Source organism: Argiope bruennichi, chromosome 6 (assembly GCF_947563725.1).
Source record: "Argiope bruennichi chromosome 6, qqArgBrue1.1, whole genome shotgun sequence".
NCBI lineage: Eukaryota > Metazoa > Arthropoda > Arachnida > Araneae > Araneidae > Argiope > Argiope bruennichi.
In genome coordinates this window covers 107,214,362-107,229,219 of record NC_079156.1, presented here as the reverse complement: position 1 = coordinate 107,229,219, position 14,858 = coordinate 107,214,362, and the positions used below count along the sequence as shown (strand labels likewise).

Sequence of the window (14,858 nt, the reverse complement as noted above, 5' to 3'; positions counted from 1 at the left end):
AAAAAAAATTTGAGTACGTAATTTTAAACATAATTGTCAATGGGAGTTCTTTTTCTTCTTTTTTTGCAAAAATAAAATTTAAATTTTCACTTTTATTTTATGAATTCCATGATAATTATTTATTGTTATGAGCACTGCACATTTATTTCTTGTATAAATTATGGAATTGTCAAACTGATCACTTTAAACAATTTGAAGATTTAATATTTCAGAGCGTGCATGTAGATATGCTCATTTTTTTTTATCAACAACTTAACCTTTTTAAAAGGCCATTTTTTTTTTAGTCATATTATGTTAAAATATTTTTAGGCTTGAAATTAGAATAAGAAAGGGGTTCATTTAACTTATTAGATAACTTTAATTTGATTAATTAATTAATTTTGTTAATTAAACTTAAGTAACAAATCAAGGCACATCATTTTGTCTGAGATAAAGAACTGAAGCATCTAAGTTTCTGTCTTTCTAAAAAAATTTTTTAGTACTTATGCCAACTTACATAATTTCATACAAATATTGGTAAATTTGGTGGGAAGCATACTTCCCACGGCCCTAGAAAGGGTTAGCGTAAGTTATACTGCATTTGTTATGTTTTCAGGTGTAATTGCTGGAGAAACAGAGAAAAAAAATATGGTTTCTGAAGTTTTAAGTTATAATGAAATCATGAAAATAATCTCAATTTTTTTTTAATCAGAATTCTCTTGTAGATATCTAAAATTTAACATCTTTGATTTCTTATTTCTCTGTTACAAAAAGAAAGAAAGCCTTCTTTGTTGATGTTGTCATCTTATTTTACTATACTGAAAATTTCAATATCCAACGAAAGAAAGAAATACACAAGAAATTTTAAGGATACGTCCGTGATAAATTTTTAGAAAAACGTTCCAAAATCGTTACATTTTTGAATATTTGCATAAAAAAGATTGAAAAAAAAAAAAAACTTCTATGAATTCAAAATATACCAATTAAGTGGGGAAAAAAACCTGACAAAAAAGACCTTTCTTGTGGGGGGAGGGGGGAGGGTAAGCTGCAAAAAAATCTAAGCAAAAAAATCTTCCAGTTTAGAAGTTTATTGATCTGCTTAAAATTTTGCAAATAGCTTAAGAAAGAGGTTAAGGTAGGTTCAAGACCTGATTCCACCGAAAAACCGTCATGTAAGCTAGTCTAGTGCACGTTAAAGCCATCGGGGTCAAACAATTTCCATTGGTGTGGTGCGAAAGTTAGGTGAGGGTGCGTCGGCTCAGGTGTTCGTCCTCGTCATCTGACCTCAATTCAAAATTTCGATGACTGTCCCAAAACAGCCCTGGCATTGTTTTGAAACAGGACATTAACATAACTGTACTGATAAATTAAATAACAGGAAATTTACAATTTTTTTCACAGTGCGAAGGGCTAAAACAACTATAAACTATTTCTAAATGAATATATTATTTATTCTCTAGTTCAGTAACTGCAGAACGCATTGAGAAATTATGATAGCAAATTTGAGCAAAAAAATACGCCTCAGATTTTCATTTATGAGGGTTTTTGTAAGAAAATGTTTTGTGAGAGAGTTCTGTCATATTCGATATTTGAAACAATAGCATTTAAAGATATAAAATAGCGTTAAAATATATGTAAATGGAAATATAAAAATCAGTGTAACTTCCCAAAAAATAGACTTAGAAACAAAATTCTAACAGTTTTATGAAGAAACAATAAGAACAATAAGAATATTAAATAAAAACAAGTAATATATAAAAAAAAATTTAAGTCAATTCCTACTTTTGCAAGAATTGAACTCGCATTCTTCACCTTCACGTGAAAATTATTGAAATCCTTGCATTTTACCGATTGAGCTACTGCCTGCTGATTTCAATATTCATTACAAACTGCTAAAACACTAGTTAAAGTATTAAAAATTAATTAAATTTAATATTTAATGAATTAATATTTGAAAAAACTGTATTAACATCAAGTGTCATCCACTACAAGTTTAAAAAATGTATTTGAACTTGAGTGGAGAAATAAAAAGTATTTTATTAACGATTGAAAATTTGAACAAGATATACAAATATGTATAGGAAGAGTGTGAATTGAAAAAATCATAATTTCGGAAGAAAAAAAAATCGAGTTTTCAATATAATCATCAAAAAAAATTTTAGAATAAACAAATAAATTCGATTACAATTTATTATTTTCTAGATATTTTAATGTATTTCTATTTATTCGACATCGAAAAAAATGAAAGTTAACTCTTTCTCAATATGCCGCTACACATGCAATGTAGCGGGTTACATATACGTCGTCTATTCTAAAAAAGGAAAATAATTGGAGTGGAATATGCAAGAAAAAAAATATTCTCTTTTATCTTAAAAGGATATCATCATGATGTTACAGAAACACGATCATTTATATCACTATCATTAATCTGATAAGTGATAATCTTCCACGTAAAAAGGAATAATAAAATGACAATCTCACTATGAATTTGCAAAAATATAGCTATGCAGCAATATTACTATCAGATAAGAATAACAAAATTGTTCAAATCTCTAAAATTGTAGCAAAAAAGGCCAACTTTTCTTTACTAAGTAGAATTATGAAATAGTAACGATTATCGCAAGTGGAGTAGTTTTCATTATTGTGGATTATCGTAAAATAGTACATCTTAATAAAAATGAATGTGCGTGCGTGTGTGCATATATATTTGTGTGTGTATTGCTATTTTACAGACCATACTATTTGACATGCAGCTATCAAATTTGGCACATGTATGTCTTGGTAAGAGGAAATAAGCGTTTTGGAGAGGTGTTTTTTTTTTTTTTTTGAAATTTTAATTAATTAAAAAATAAGCTGAATGTTTTTGTTTTTCAGCGATGACTTACAAAAAATATTTTTGCTCAGAAACAAATTTTAAATCATACATTTTTTTTAAATTGTCATTAAGGATATCAAATGTTCTGCAAATGTTTGGTGAATTTTTTTAAAAAATATTTTTTTCCGGTTCCTAACAATCGATTACATTATTACCCTGAAACTCAAACTGTTTCATTGTTTCATCAAATATTTAATCGCAAGATTTTCTTCTATTGTTAAAAGCTAAAGAGGAGGAATTCCGTTTAATATCTATTTAATTTACGAATAAAAAATATTGGCACAATATCGCAAAATTTAGTTAAACTAAATATTTAAGTTTTTCAATAGAGATATTATGTTATGCTTGCTGTCTTCATTAGAAAAGTTCATGTACACGATAAACAGAATTTAACTAAAAAAAATTAAAATAACAATATGGCTTTTATGTCATACAATTTGGAAGAATCATAGACATGGAGCATGGAAAAAGATTTATTTAAAATCAAATATTATTAATATTTCCAGCGAATCAATTGTTCACCTGAAACTGGCAAGCGGTTGGATACAATAATTTTCGATTAATGAAAATATATTGAATGATATTATCATTAGTTCTATCGAAGAAATTTAGATCTCATTCTTGGTCAAATAAACAATCAAAAACAGTTAGGAGAATTATTTGAAAATACTACTATTAGGTGCTTGTATGCATTTTAATCAGCGACATCTATAGGTAAACATGAGAAATATCTATATAAATGATAATTGTTTTGGGTTTTACCAATTTACTATTACTTTATTACTATCAATATGAAAGTTTTCCATTTAGTATTATTGAGTTATTCAGTGTGTAAGGACCCCAATAAAGGAAGCTCCAAATTACATTTTCGACATTCATTGCCTTTTTTGTTTGATTTGAAAAAATCTTCTACCGAAGCCCATCAGATACTTTTAGAAACTTATGGTGATACTGCTCCGTCACATCCCAATTGTCGGTTTTGGTTTCAACGATTTAAGGATGTGATTTCGATGTCAATGACAAACATCAGCTTAAAGGACCAAAAAAAAATTGAAAATAATCAGTTGCAAGACATATTGGACTAAAATGGGAAAAAATTGTAGAAAATGATGAGAAATACTTTAATTGATATAAATTGTACCAATTTTTCTCAATAAATATCTTTTTAAAGTGAAAAAATGATTAAAAAAATACATGCAAGCACCTAATACTTTGATAAATTGAACAATATTTACATCCAATTTCACATTATATTAATCGCATTGTTTTGATAATTTTATTTCTTATTTAAATGCGTAATCTTGGTAGGCAAACAATTAGAATACGACTGATAATGCAATGGCTACTCATCATTTCAGGAACGGGTCATTCTTCAAAAAATATTTCTCAGAAGAATACAGCTACAATGCAGTAATTTTCAACAGCCTTTCAAAAGCCCAAAACTTTAAATTTTAATCATTTGAATCGTATTTTAGAAAATTATTGATATATCTTTTTTAAATGAATGCGTTCTAACAAAGGAAAACGAATACGTATTAAACAAAAGTATTAACGTAAGCTAACTTGAAAAGAAGTATAAATAAATAAATAAAAATTAAAAGATAACAAACTACCAACACTTCAGAAAAACAGGTGAAAAGATTGAAGACGAAAATTAGGTGGGAAAAGAAGTTGGTCGAGCGTTACACATATTTCATTTAGAGAAATTAATGTTCTTTTGATAATTTACGATTGATCTCTAGTTATTTACAATTGGCCATGCAATTTTCAACGTCTATCACATGACGATGACACCTGAGCCGCCAACGCTTTCTCCAAACTTCTTCAAAATTCCATCGGAATGTATGACCCACGACGTCAGATTTAAAGCTGACTAGATGCATAATGCGGGAAATTATACAGAAATCTTAATATAGAACATAGAATTTATAAGAAATTAATGGCCTTTTGATAATTTAAGATTGATCCTTGGTTATTTACAATTGGCCATGCAATCTTCAACATCTATCACACGACGACGACACCTGAGCTGCCAATGCTTTCTCCAAAATTGTTCACAATTGAATGTATGACCCATGACGTCAGATATAAAGCTGACTAGATGCATGATGCAGGGAATCATTAGTGGAATTGGGGTTCGAAATTTCCCCAAAACCGAGGCTTTACAATTAGCTCGCTGTCTTGGAGTTGCCACCAGAGAAGTTCGGAAATATTGGAAAACTCACTTATCTGTATCATTGTCATTTATCTGATATGCGATAACTTCCCACATAAGAAAATTACGAATTCTACGATCTCACGATAAAGTTACAAAAAAAAAAAAAAAATGCAATTATGTAAGCAGTATTATTGCCAGATCATAATGCTAAAATGATTCAAATCTTCTTTAAAATGAAAGCTAAACTTTCATTTCTAAGCGGAATTATAAAAAGGTATTACATTTTTATCGAAAGTATTTTCAAAGGGAGAGAAAGTTTCTTTCTCTCCTCTTATGGCTTTTAGTTTCCTGTATGTGCAGGGCCCAGTTGTGTCTCTCTTCCGTTTAGACTCATTTTCTGTCTTCTTTTAATTTTTCCAAATATAGTTTTATTTCCATTTTCATTTATCATCTCCTCTCAGCCTCGAGCTGTGGTGGCCTGGCGGTAAAGTTTCGACTTTGAAATCGGACGGCTTCAGGTTTGAGACACGATTCCTCAGAAGAACCATCGTGTAAGTGGGTCCGGTGCACGTTAAATCTCTTGGAGATGAACTTTTACCCACTGATGTGCCGCGGAAATTAGGAGAGGGGATTCCAGCTCAGGTGTCATCCGCGTCATCTGACTGTACTTCAAAATTACGAGTTCCGTCTCAAAATAGCCCTAGTGTTGCTTTAAAAGGGTCATTAATGCAACTGAATTTCTCAGTGTGAAAAAGTAATTAAATCATTTGAAAAACAAAAATAATTTCTGAGAGGGGTGCTGCAGCTTAGAAATCTTCTTGATATCATAAGTAGAGATTAGAAGAAATCACACGCTAGTGTCTTTTTACTCATTTTTGTGAGAAGTGTCATGGATTTCCAATCAATATCCAAATTTACTTCAGCAGATGACTGAATCCTGTCCAGATGGACAGCATTAAAATATGCATCGGTAATATAATTTGAAGAAGCAATAGAATAAATCTGACAAAATGTTCTAAATTCATTGAAGATAAGAAACTCATAAAGAAAAATGGTGTAAAATGGATGAAGAAGCAACTTTCTTAAATTGTATTTTAAACGGGGCAATAGGACAAAAATGTCTGGCTGTCACATATCCGACTTAAATACGCTTTTCTTTTGTTTTGTTATTCTTTTTTAGATTTTTTTTTAGTATGGTACAAATTAATTAATTAGTATGGCACAAATTAATTAATCAGTATGGCACAAATTAAATAATTAGTATGCCACAAATTAATTATAAAAACATATCTAAGAAAAATCTCGCTTACCCATAGATGGGACCAAGTTTCCGATATCTTTCCAAATCTATTTCATGCGAAGGCTGTAATACAGAAGAGAATTAAAAACATATATTCAATATTTTGTTTTAAAAAATTATCTTCTAACAAGACAAAAGGCTTGAGTAGCCTATTCTTAAAAGACAGAATTATACTATGTTTAACTTAAAACTTTATTAAATAACATACATCTGCACACAGAATAACTTTAATAAATATAAAAAATTTAATTTAGTTTAATCAAATTATATAAGACACTTACTTCTTTGCGCAAATAAAATATTTTTAGCAACATATAATTGAATGAAACTATATAAAGGCAGCTCATTAAATCATATTTATAAATGAAGCAGAAAAAAAATCATCTTAATTCTTGTAACAATATTATTTTCCCTCTAGTAGCTAATTTTAAAAGCTTTATTTCATTACTACAATCACAAATTATTTCATCTAAAAAGTATCTACGATATACCAAGTCAGCTTGGCTTGATCATATAGTTCTTATGTTTGTCGGAAAAGCAACCTTGTTTCAGAAATATTCAGAGATTTATAAATCTAATTTAAATTTTAATTTATTTTGTAATTTCTATATTATACTAGCTCATATTAAATTCATTTTAAAATGCTCTCTTATTTCCTGATCCAATTCCCACTTTTTTATTTAATTATTTAACACGCGCTCTAAAAATTTGCTGACTCTGATTCTTATACCCTGAGCGAGGAAATAAAAAAATATTCTTACGACATTCTTTTAAAGGTACCCTAAGATTCCCTTCCCAAAGTCTACAAGTATCAAATAAATCCCTATTATAATCTCATAGTAAAATCACTGAAGGGAAAAGTTCTGCCACTTTTGTTTTCCCTAATGCGAACGAACGCAATGAAGCCTTTGTTCCTGTGTAAAAATTATGTCTCCCGTGGTAAAATAAATTGAAGTTCATTCAAAAAATCTCTTCCTTTTGGTCACGTAATTGCCAAAATTATACTACACACACATTCATTTGATGCTCATAAAGATATACCATTAAAATAATGTCCGAACATACTTTCCATAAAAGCTGGTATGATGATCCAAAGACAGGTACTAATGGTTTAACATAGGGTATTCCTCTTTTTTTCCAGTAATCAAAGTCTTTAGTGTAGTGCCTGCAATTAAAATAAAAGTATTTTGCAAATAAAATATTACTTAAATCTATTGCACGCAGATCACCAGGAAACTGAACAAATTGACAAAATTTATTTAAATGTATACTTTTAGTTCAATCTTAAGAAAGCTCTTGCTTCAACTAACCTTTCATATATTAACTGACTGGAAACTATCGGTAAACAGGGTGATGTTTTTGTTATAAATATTGCAAAAATAATTCAGGGTGCTCTATAGTGCATACTTTTGGACTTGAATTAATAAATTTGGCACGCAATAACCCGTAGGGTTGTAATTGCAGAGAAATAATCTTCCAAAATTTCAATTAGATTTTATAATTTTTTTAAAGCCAAGTGAGGATTTAATGATTTTCCCTAATAGCTTTGGAACATATTATGGCACAAAGAAAACTATTTTTATACTACAAAATTTTTAATGACCTTTTCAGTGTTATCTTATTTTCTAGGTAGTTTTTTTTTTTTAGATTTTATAAAAGTTTTAATTTTAGCTTTAAGTCTCTGAAGTTATATATTTAGAATTTATAACAAAAACAAACAAAATGGCCAGTTTATTAACAATTAATGTTAATATTTTAACAATTTTTGAACGAATCAACGAAGATAAATATTAGATATATCCTATTATTACTAATAAATATTTTAATATAATTGAAAACTTTTCATTTTTAACATGTTTATATTTTTAAGCAGGAGTGCATTCTGTAAATTCTATCATTTAAAATGGAACGTATAAAGCAATCGACGCAGAAGACAAAATAAACTCCATTCTGCGTCTTCGGTGTCTATAACACTCAGTTATCTTACCAGTTGGATGGGTACAAAATGGAAGGAAAAGAATAGGAAAAAAGAAGGAAAAAGAAAAGAAAGATACGACAAACCATCCATGGGGTTTCCATGGAGAACCACATCAAAGTCACATCCTGGACAGCTATATTTCATATTTTTACAAAGTAATAGTAAAATGAAGGCGAAAAATACTTTGAAACAAAAGATGACAATAAGTTGAACAGTTGCTGCCGTTCCAAATTTTTGATGACATTACCTATGGGTGAACTAACCAGAGATTATTAATTGAAAAGAAAAGAAGAAGAAGAATGAAAAATATCATCATCTAAGCTATCTCGATTCATACCATGCTCTGTAATATTTAATACAGAACATGGCATTGCTACAAATCATGCTGGCTTCATCATCATGGCTTGCTACAGATCATTTAAAAATGTTCTACAATTCTCACTAGTACTTAAACTTCTGAACATTCTTGGGAATTTCATAATTTATTTTCACTTGAAATAAAGTTTTATAAAGTGTGTTTTTTCTTAAAAAAAACTAATGAAGTTTAATAAAGTTTTTTTTTCTTGATGATAAATAAAGATAGCGAATTTGGCTGCACTTGCTTGCATGTCATTTTTTTTTGTTAGTCTGTAATAGAATTATTGCGACGTTTCAAAAAAAGTTATGAATGAATAACAAATGAAATTTTACTTTCCTTTAAGTTACTTGAATACGTTTCCGAAACCTAAAAAAGTGCTTAGTAATATTTTTAATTTTCCGTTATAAAGCAATATTATCACTCTTTTATATTTTTCTAAAAGATCAAATAAATAACAGTGTAAATAAGGAGAAAGTATAAATTGAGAGAAGCTACCTATAAAGCGAAGAATCAGTAAAGAATATATAAAGAAAATCCATAAGAAATATTTATAGAATCTATAAATATAAAGAAAGCATCTATAAAGAATTTAGAGAAATCACCTGCAAGAAACAGTGCTCTGGAAATCTAAAATGACCAGCAAAAAAAAAAAGTAAATTATTGGAAAACGTTTAGGACAGGATTATAAATGCAGAATAATATTATATATGCTGACGATGACTAAAAATTCTTCACTGAATCTTTTTTCACGATTTTCTCTTGTTAAGTTATTCTTTTTTTATTTTTCGTATATGTTTCTTGAGTAATTATTTTTTTGAAACTGATCAAATCTATTTACCATTTGTCAATTGTAATAATTTTCAAGTTAAAAACTATTCAAGAGTTTTCTAGTAACTTCTAATATTTAAGACTAATTATATAATGTCAAAACCAACTACAAAATACATATTTTTAATACAACTGTTTTCAGAAAGAATTTCAGAAAAAAATTCTAATACTATAATCTCCCACTAGTTATTGAATAATAAGGAATTTCGAGTTCAAAATATTGCAGTTATTCCGAATTTGAGTGGGAAAACTCGCGAACTTATATATGGCATGTAATAATCTGTACTAAATCAGTTACCAATTTCATAACAGTCTTCTAATGAATAAAATGCTTTTATAAAAGCCGGATAACTATATATTATTTAAATGAAAATAGATATTAATTAGATTATACATAATTGATGTAGATGTATTTAAAATAATTTTAAAATAAAAAAATCTCAACTTTTAAAATGTTTAAAACTTTACGTATCTTTATAGAGTATAGCAAGGTCAAATTTTGCATTCTTCCATTATATTTCGCCAGATCAATTTTCTTAAAATTATTAATATCATGTTTTATTTCATTGCAGAAACTTTAAAAACGAGATTTTTATGACATTTTAAATTGCAAAACACAATCTTTTCTAGAACAATTTTCGAACAAAACTGTACAGCAAAATTTATCTTTCGTACAGTATTTTACGCCAAAGAATAATTTCATATAACGCAGACGTTTTTTTTTTTTTTTTTTTTTTTTTTTTCATTTTTGATATAATTCAACAAAATGCTTTTCGATTCTAATTTTTTAAAGAATAAAATTTGTATCAGGTTTGAAAAACCAATAATATTTGTCTAATAAATCTCAGATTGCATATTTTTAAAATTTCCTCATGATTCTATTGTAATATTATTATTATTGTCATGATTAATGTGAAATAAACTGAATAGCAGCCAGTATTTTGTTATAGTACCATAATTTATAGTTTTTATAGTAATGAAATAGAAAAAGTAATTAGTTAATAATATTATGGGTTAAGTAACAGAAAAAATAATGAATATGAAAAAAATAATATATAGCAATTCTCAAGAATATTTCGAAATTTTTATATGCGAGAGAAATTATGTAATATAAAATGAATTAGAAACAAAAATTCACAAAATTTTTCATATTACTATTTGATTTAAATAAATCCTCACATAATTTGCTCTTAAAATTTTTGAATACTTTATAAAAAAACTAAAATGCAAACAAACAGAGAAAAACTGCGCAGCAAAAGAAAAAAAATCTCATACCAAAATATTTTCAAAAAATTCATTAATAAAAATTATATCATCATCATCATCTATTTTTAACTTTACCATTATGGTGAGATTTAAATAATCGTTTGACCTGAATATTTCCTAATTTTTTTTTTTTACAAAAACGTTTAATTTTTATCTCAAAATGACTCGCAAGCATGAAACAACAAATGACGTTGAGCCATTGAATAATTTTCCTCAAACAGAAACAAATCAGTTCGAAATATGATAAAATTTATTATATAATAGCTGACGATGGAACATTAATAATAGTCATTTAATCATGTTAATCAACTTTGAAGAACTACATTTTATAAGAAAAAATGGTATCGTATCATTTTAATCCTGTAATATTATTTTAAATTACATTTCAACAAAATTATACTTAATAATAGAGTATCCTAATATTATCTAAACTACAAAGAGAAATTAATTGGTGACGAAATTAGGCGAAACTTTCCCAATTGTTGAGGGTAAAAGCTGTTTATCACTGCATTGTATCATATTGTATCACTGTTATTGTTTGCTGTATCACAGTTTATTTTGCATCACTTTTATTGTTTACTGCATCACTGTTTTATTTTACAATATATCTCGAAAAGAAAAGAAAAATGGTAGACTAACATTAATGACGTCATAATGATCTAGGGATTAGGGCTTTCATCTGAAACTTTTTTTTAATTGAAACAATGGCTGTGTCTGATAAATTCTGCTCTTTCTCTCATAAAATATACAGTAAAGATTTTTTTCCTTTTTTTTTTTCAAATTCTTTTGGAAGGGAAGAGTAGTTTTTGCATGCCTAGATATCATAAGCTTTCATATGAAATTAAAGTTTTTCAAAAGCAGTCCAAGGGTTAGTTCTTACGACTTATGTCTCAAGTGTTTCCCATAGATAATATACATTGAAACAGAGAGCATTAATGAAAATTTAGATTTCATGGGCTTTCATATAAAAAATAATTTGTGAAATCGGATCAGTGATTGGGCATGGGTGTCTAGTTTAATTGGCGGCTCATTGATTTTGCTTATTATTTCAAATAAACAGACAGTATATCATTTGCAATAAACTTTTTAATTTCGTAGTTGCTATTTGTTTTTAGAATTATTTTCATCCTCAACTTCTTATTTTGAATTTTACCTCGATATTTCATTAAATAAAACCATTATTACGAGAAAAAGCATGCAAAATTATAATACATTTTTTTAATTTCATTTTGATAGTTTTACTTATAATTTTTCTGATTTTGATTTCGCTGTCATTCATTTCACCACAAGCAAAAGCCTGTGAGCATGGTTAGTATTTAATTAATTTTTGAGGCATTTTTTGTAGTTACTGTTTATAAGAAAGAAAGGTTTCAGTAAAAACCAGCAAAAGATTTAATAAAATGGGATTAAAAATTTATTGGAGAAAGTTTAGAGGAAAATCAGATCCTGAAGCGAGTTTAAATGAGCGTTCAATAAAAATAGCAATGTACGCAATTTTATACATTGGATTCAATGGCCAGCTCTATAGAACATTTTAAAGAGTATTTTTTTGTAATAGTTGTAATTTACAGCAATGTGTTCTCCTATAAACAATATCATGCTAAAATGTATTTAATCTAATCGCAACACAGATGTGTAAAAAGGGAGGAATTAAAATAATGAAACAATGAAAAAGTATTTAAATTGAATCCCCCGTATGAAAAAAAAAATACATCACTAAAACGCTAACTTTCTAATTATATAGTGAAGTAAAAATTATCTAGGCAATAACTATATCCTTCTAAATTTCTAAGGAAAAGCTTTATTTATTCAAAAATAAATAAAGCTTCTATAAAAATCATTTCAACTATCTAAGAAGTAATTACTCACCAAATTACAAATCTAGATTCAACTCAGCTGTATTTACTGTTTTGATAGATTTTTATGTGACGCAATTCATATATAATATCTTGTACATTAACCTTATTATGCTAAAACACAAAATGTGTTAATGATATTTTTTATCCTTTTCCATAACGATCGAATACTTTTTAATCATTGCCAGAAAAAGTTAATTATCAAAAAATAAATACACGAAAATTATATTTAAATTTTGTAACTATTAAAAAATAATATTTTATTTACAAAAATCTCTTGAAAATGTTTGCTTTTAATGAAAATATGGTAAAATTATAGAAGACTTTTATAAAATTTTATATGTTACATGCTCTATTCATATAATAAAGCGTTCTTTAAAATCTTTAAAATTATAATTTTTCTAAATTAAAACACATATTTTTGAATAAATCAAATTTAAAAAAGGAATATATAAATCCAAAAACTAAAAGTAGTATATTCTTACCAATAAAGAAGTAAGAAAAAGATTATTCCAAGAAACAACGTGATGGTAGTGGGTTCTGTTAAAAATTCCATTTCGAATATTTAGACTATTGTATCGAATAAGATGTTACAGTTTTGAGTTTAAAAACAGCGTTTTTGTTTTCATTGAGAAAGATATCGAAGTTCCAGTCCTTAAAAAGGAACGAATATCAAGGTGAAGATCTTATTAATTACGTCATATCAAATGGAAATTTTGCATCGCGTTTAAAATAATTGATGAAGACTTATTACAGTAGCGAAAAAAAAAAAAAATACAGCAAGCACATAGGACGAGGTTATAAAAAACGTCATTCAGTGATCCACCTACAATCAGTGACATTAAAAAAAACAACATTCAAAATTACACGAATGCTGGGTCATCGGAAACTATGGCTCCGCTAAGTGGAATATAAAATTCTTAAGGCAAAATACTCAAAGAACAAAAACTGCTCACATTTGCACAAAAGGAATTTTAACTAACCCGTTAACCGTTTTTGACGAGTATTCTCGTCATAGAAAAAATATATTTTGCGTAATGGTGAGTTTATTTGTCAGAGATAATAGGTAGAGATAATTTGGTATGAATTGCAATTTCAGTAAAAACTCAAACATATTCGTAAATTTCAAGTTGTAGCAGCTGCATAACTCTATCTTCTCTTTTGGATAATAGATGACGGTACCTGATTAAGTACGCATCCCACAGTGCATTACGATTGAAATTATAATGAGATGAGATGCTGTTCTGTTAAAGTGTGCGCGCGTTAATGTCTTGTCTTTCGAGTGTGTGTGTGTGTGTGTGTGTGTAAGGAACAAATAAAAGAATATTAATAATTACTATAAAAAATACTCCGCATATAATATGAATTGTTTTTCTTAAATGTATCGCTGTGTTGTATTAATCATCCCAGAAGCAATTAATCAGCCATAAATTGTTTTAGACAATTCAATATGTGGCGAGCCTGGTTATAAAAACTAGAATGAGGTCCTTTTGTATCATGCTTTGCTCAATACCATTCTCTTACAACAAATTAAAATTAAAAATTAATTTTTTATGCCTCTTTTCGCTTATATGCAAAAAATGTATGTTACTTTAAGTAAATAAATAAACGTGATTATTGAAATAAAAAATAAAAGTCATTTCATTACAATATAATTTCATATTACACATACTCTGCGCTTGACAACACAATTTAGATACGTATTTTGAGAAGAGGTCGAAACAGTTAACTAATTAAACTGTGAGCAAGAATATGCTACTACTTTAAAAAAAGCCATTTGTATTCGAAATATCAAAAATATCATCATTTTCGAACGTTGAGTTATGCTCAAGTCCGTTGTAATTCTCTCCCTTTTGAGTTGGAACTTTGAAACTCAAAATTAAAATTTTAAACTAAACATATAATTTCTTGATAGCTTTGATTTCATATACTAGTTTGGTCTTCAATTTAGACAGCGATGGATTGAAGTAGTTGTAGTAAGTGGAGTTCTGAAGACATTCATTACACATGTATTATTATACATTACGACTTACCAATCGGAATTTTATAATTTTTCATTATTTTAATCATTATAACTATTTTTATTAACAATAATTAGAATGTTAGTTTAATTAGCTTGCACTTGTAATTCAGATGTTCTGAATTCAAGGACCTTAATGTAAAATTCGCTTATATAAATATTTCCTTAATCACTCTTGAAAGAAATTATTTCCTGATATAAAAGAAAAATTCTGCAAAAGAAAAAAAAACACGCAGGGAA

At 27.7% G+C, this 14,858-nt stretch overlaps 1 protein-coding gene across 1 annotated transcript in view; it reads right to left on the bottom strand.

The window, feature by feature from the left end:
- The window catches only part of LOC129972418 (cytochrome P450 3A8-like), a 41,232-nt gene extending 27,991 nt beyond the window's left edge, over positions 1–13,241 (bottom strand). The window contains exons 1-3 of the mRNA XM_056086552.1: positions 13,084–13,241; positions 7,378–7,477; positions 6,323–6,375 (exon numbers count right to left, since the gene is read on the bottom strand). Coding sequence (XP_055942527.1) covers positions 6,323–6,375; positions 7,378–7,477; positions 13,084–13,154 — 224 coding nt within the window. The 5' untranslated portion in view covers positions 13,155–13,241. The remainder of the gene's footprint in view (positions 1–6,322; positions 6,376–7,377; positions 7,478–13,083) is intronic.
- Positions 13,242–14,858: the final 1,617 nt, after the last annotated feature.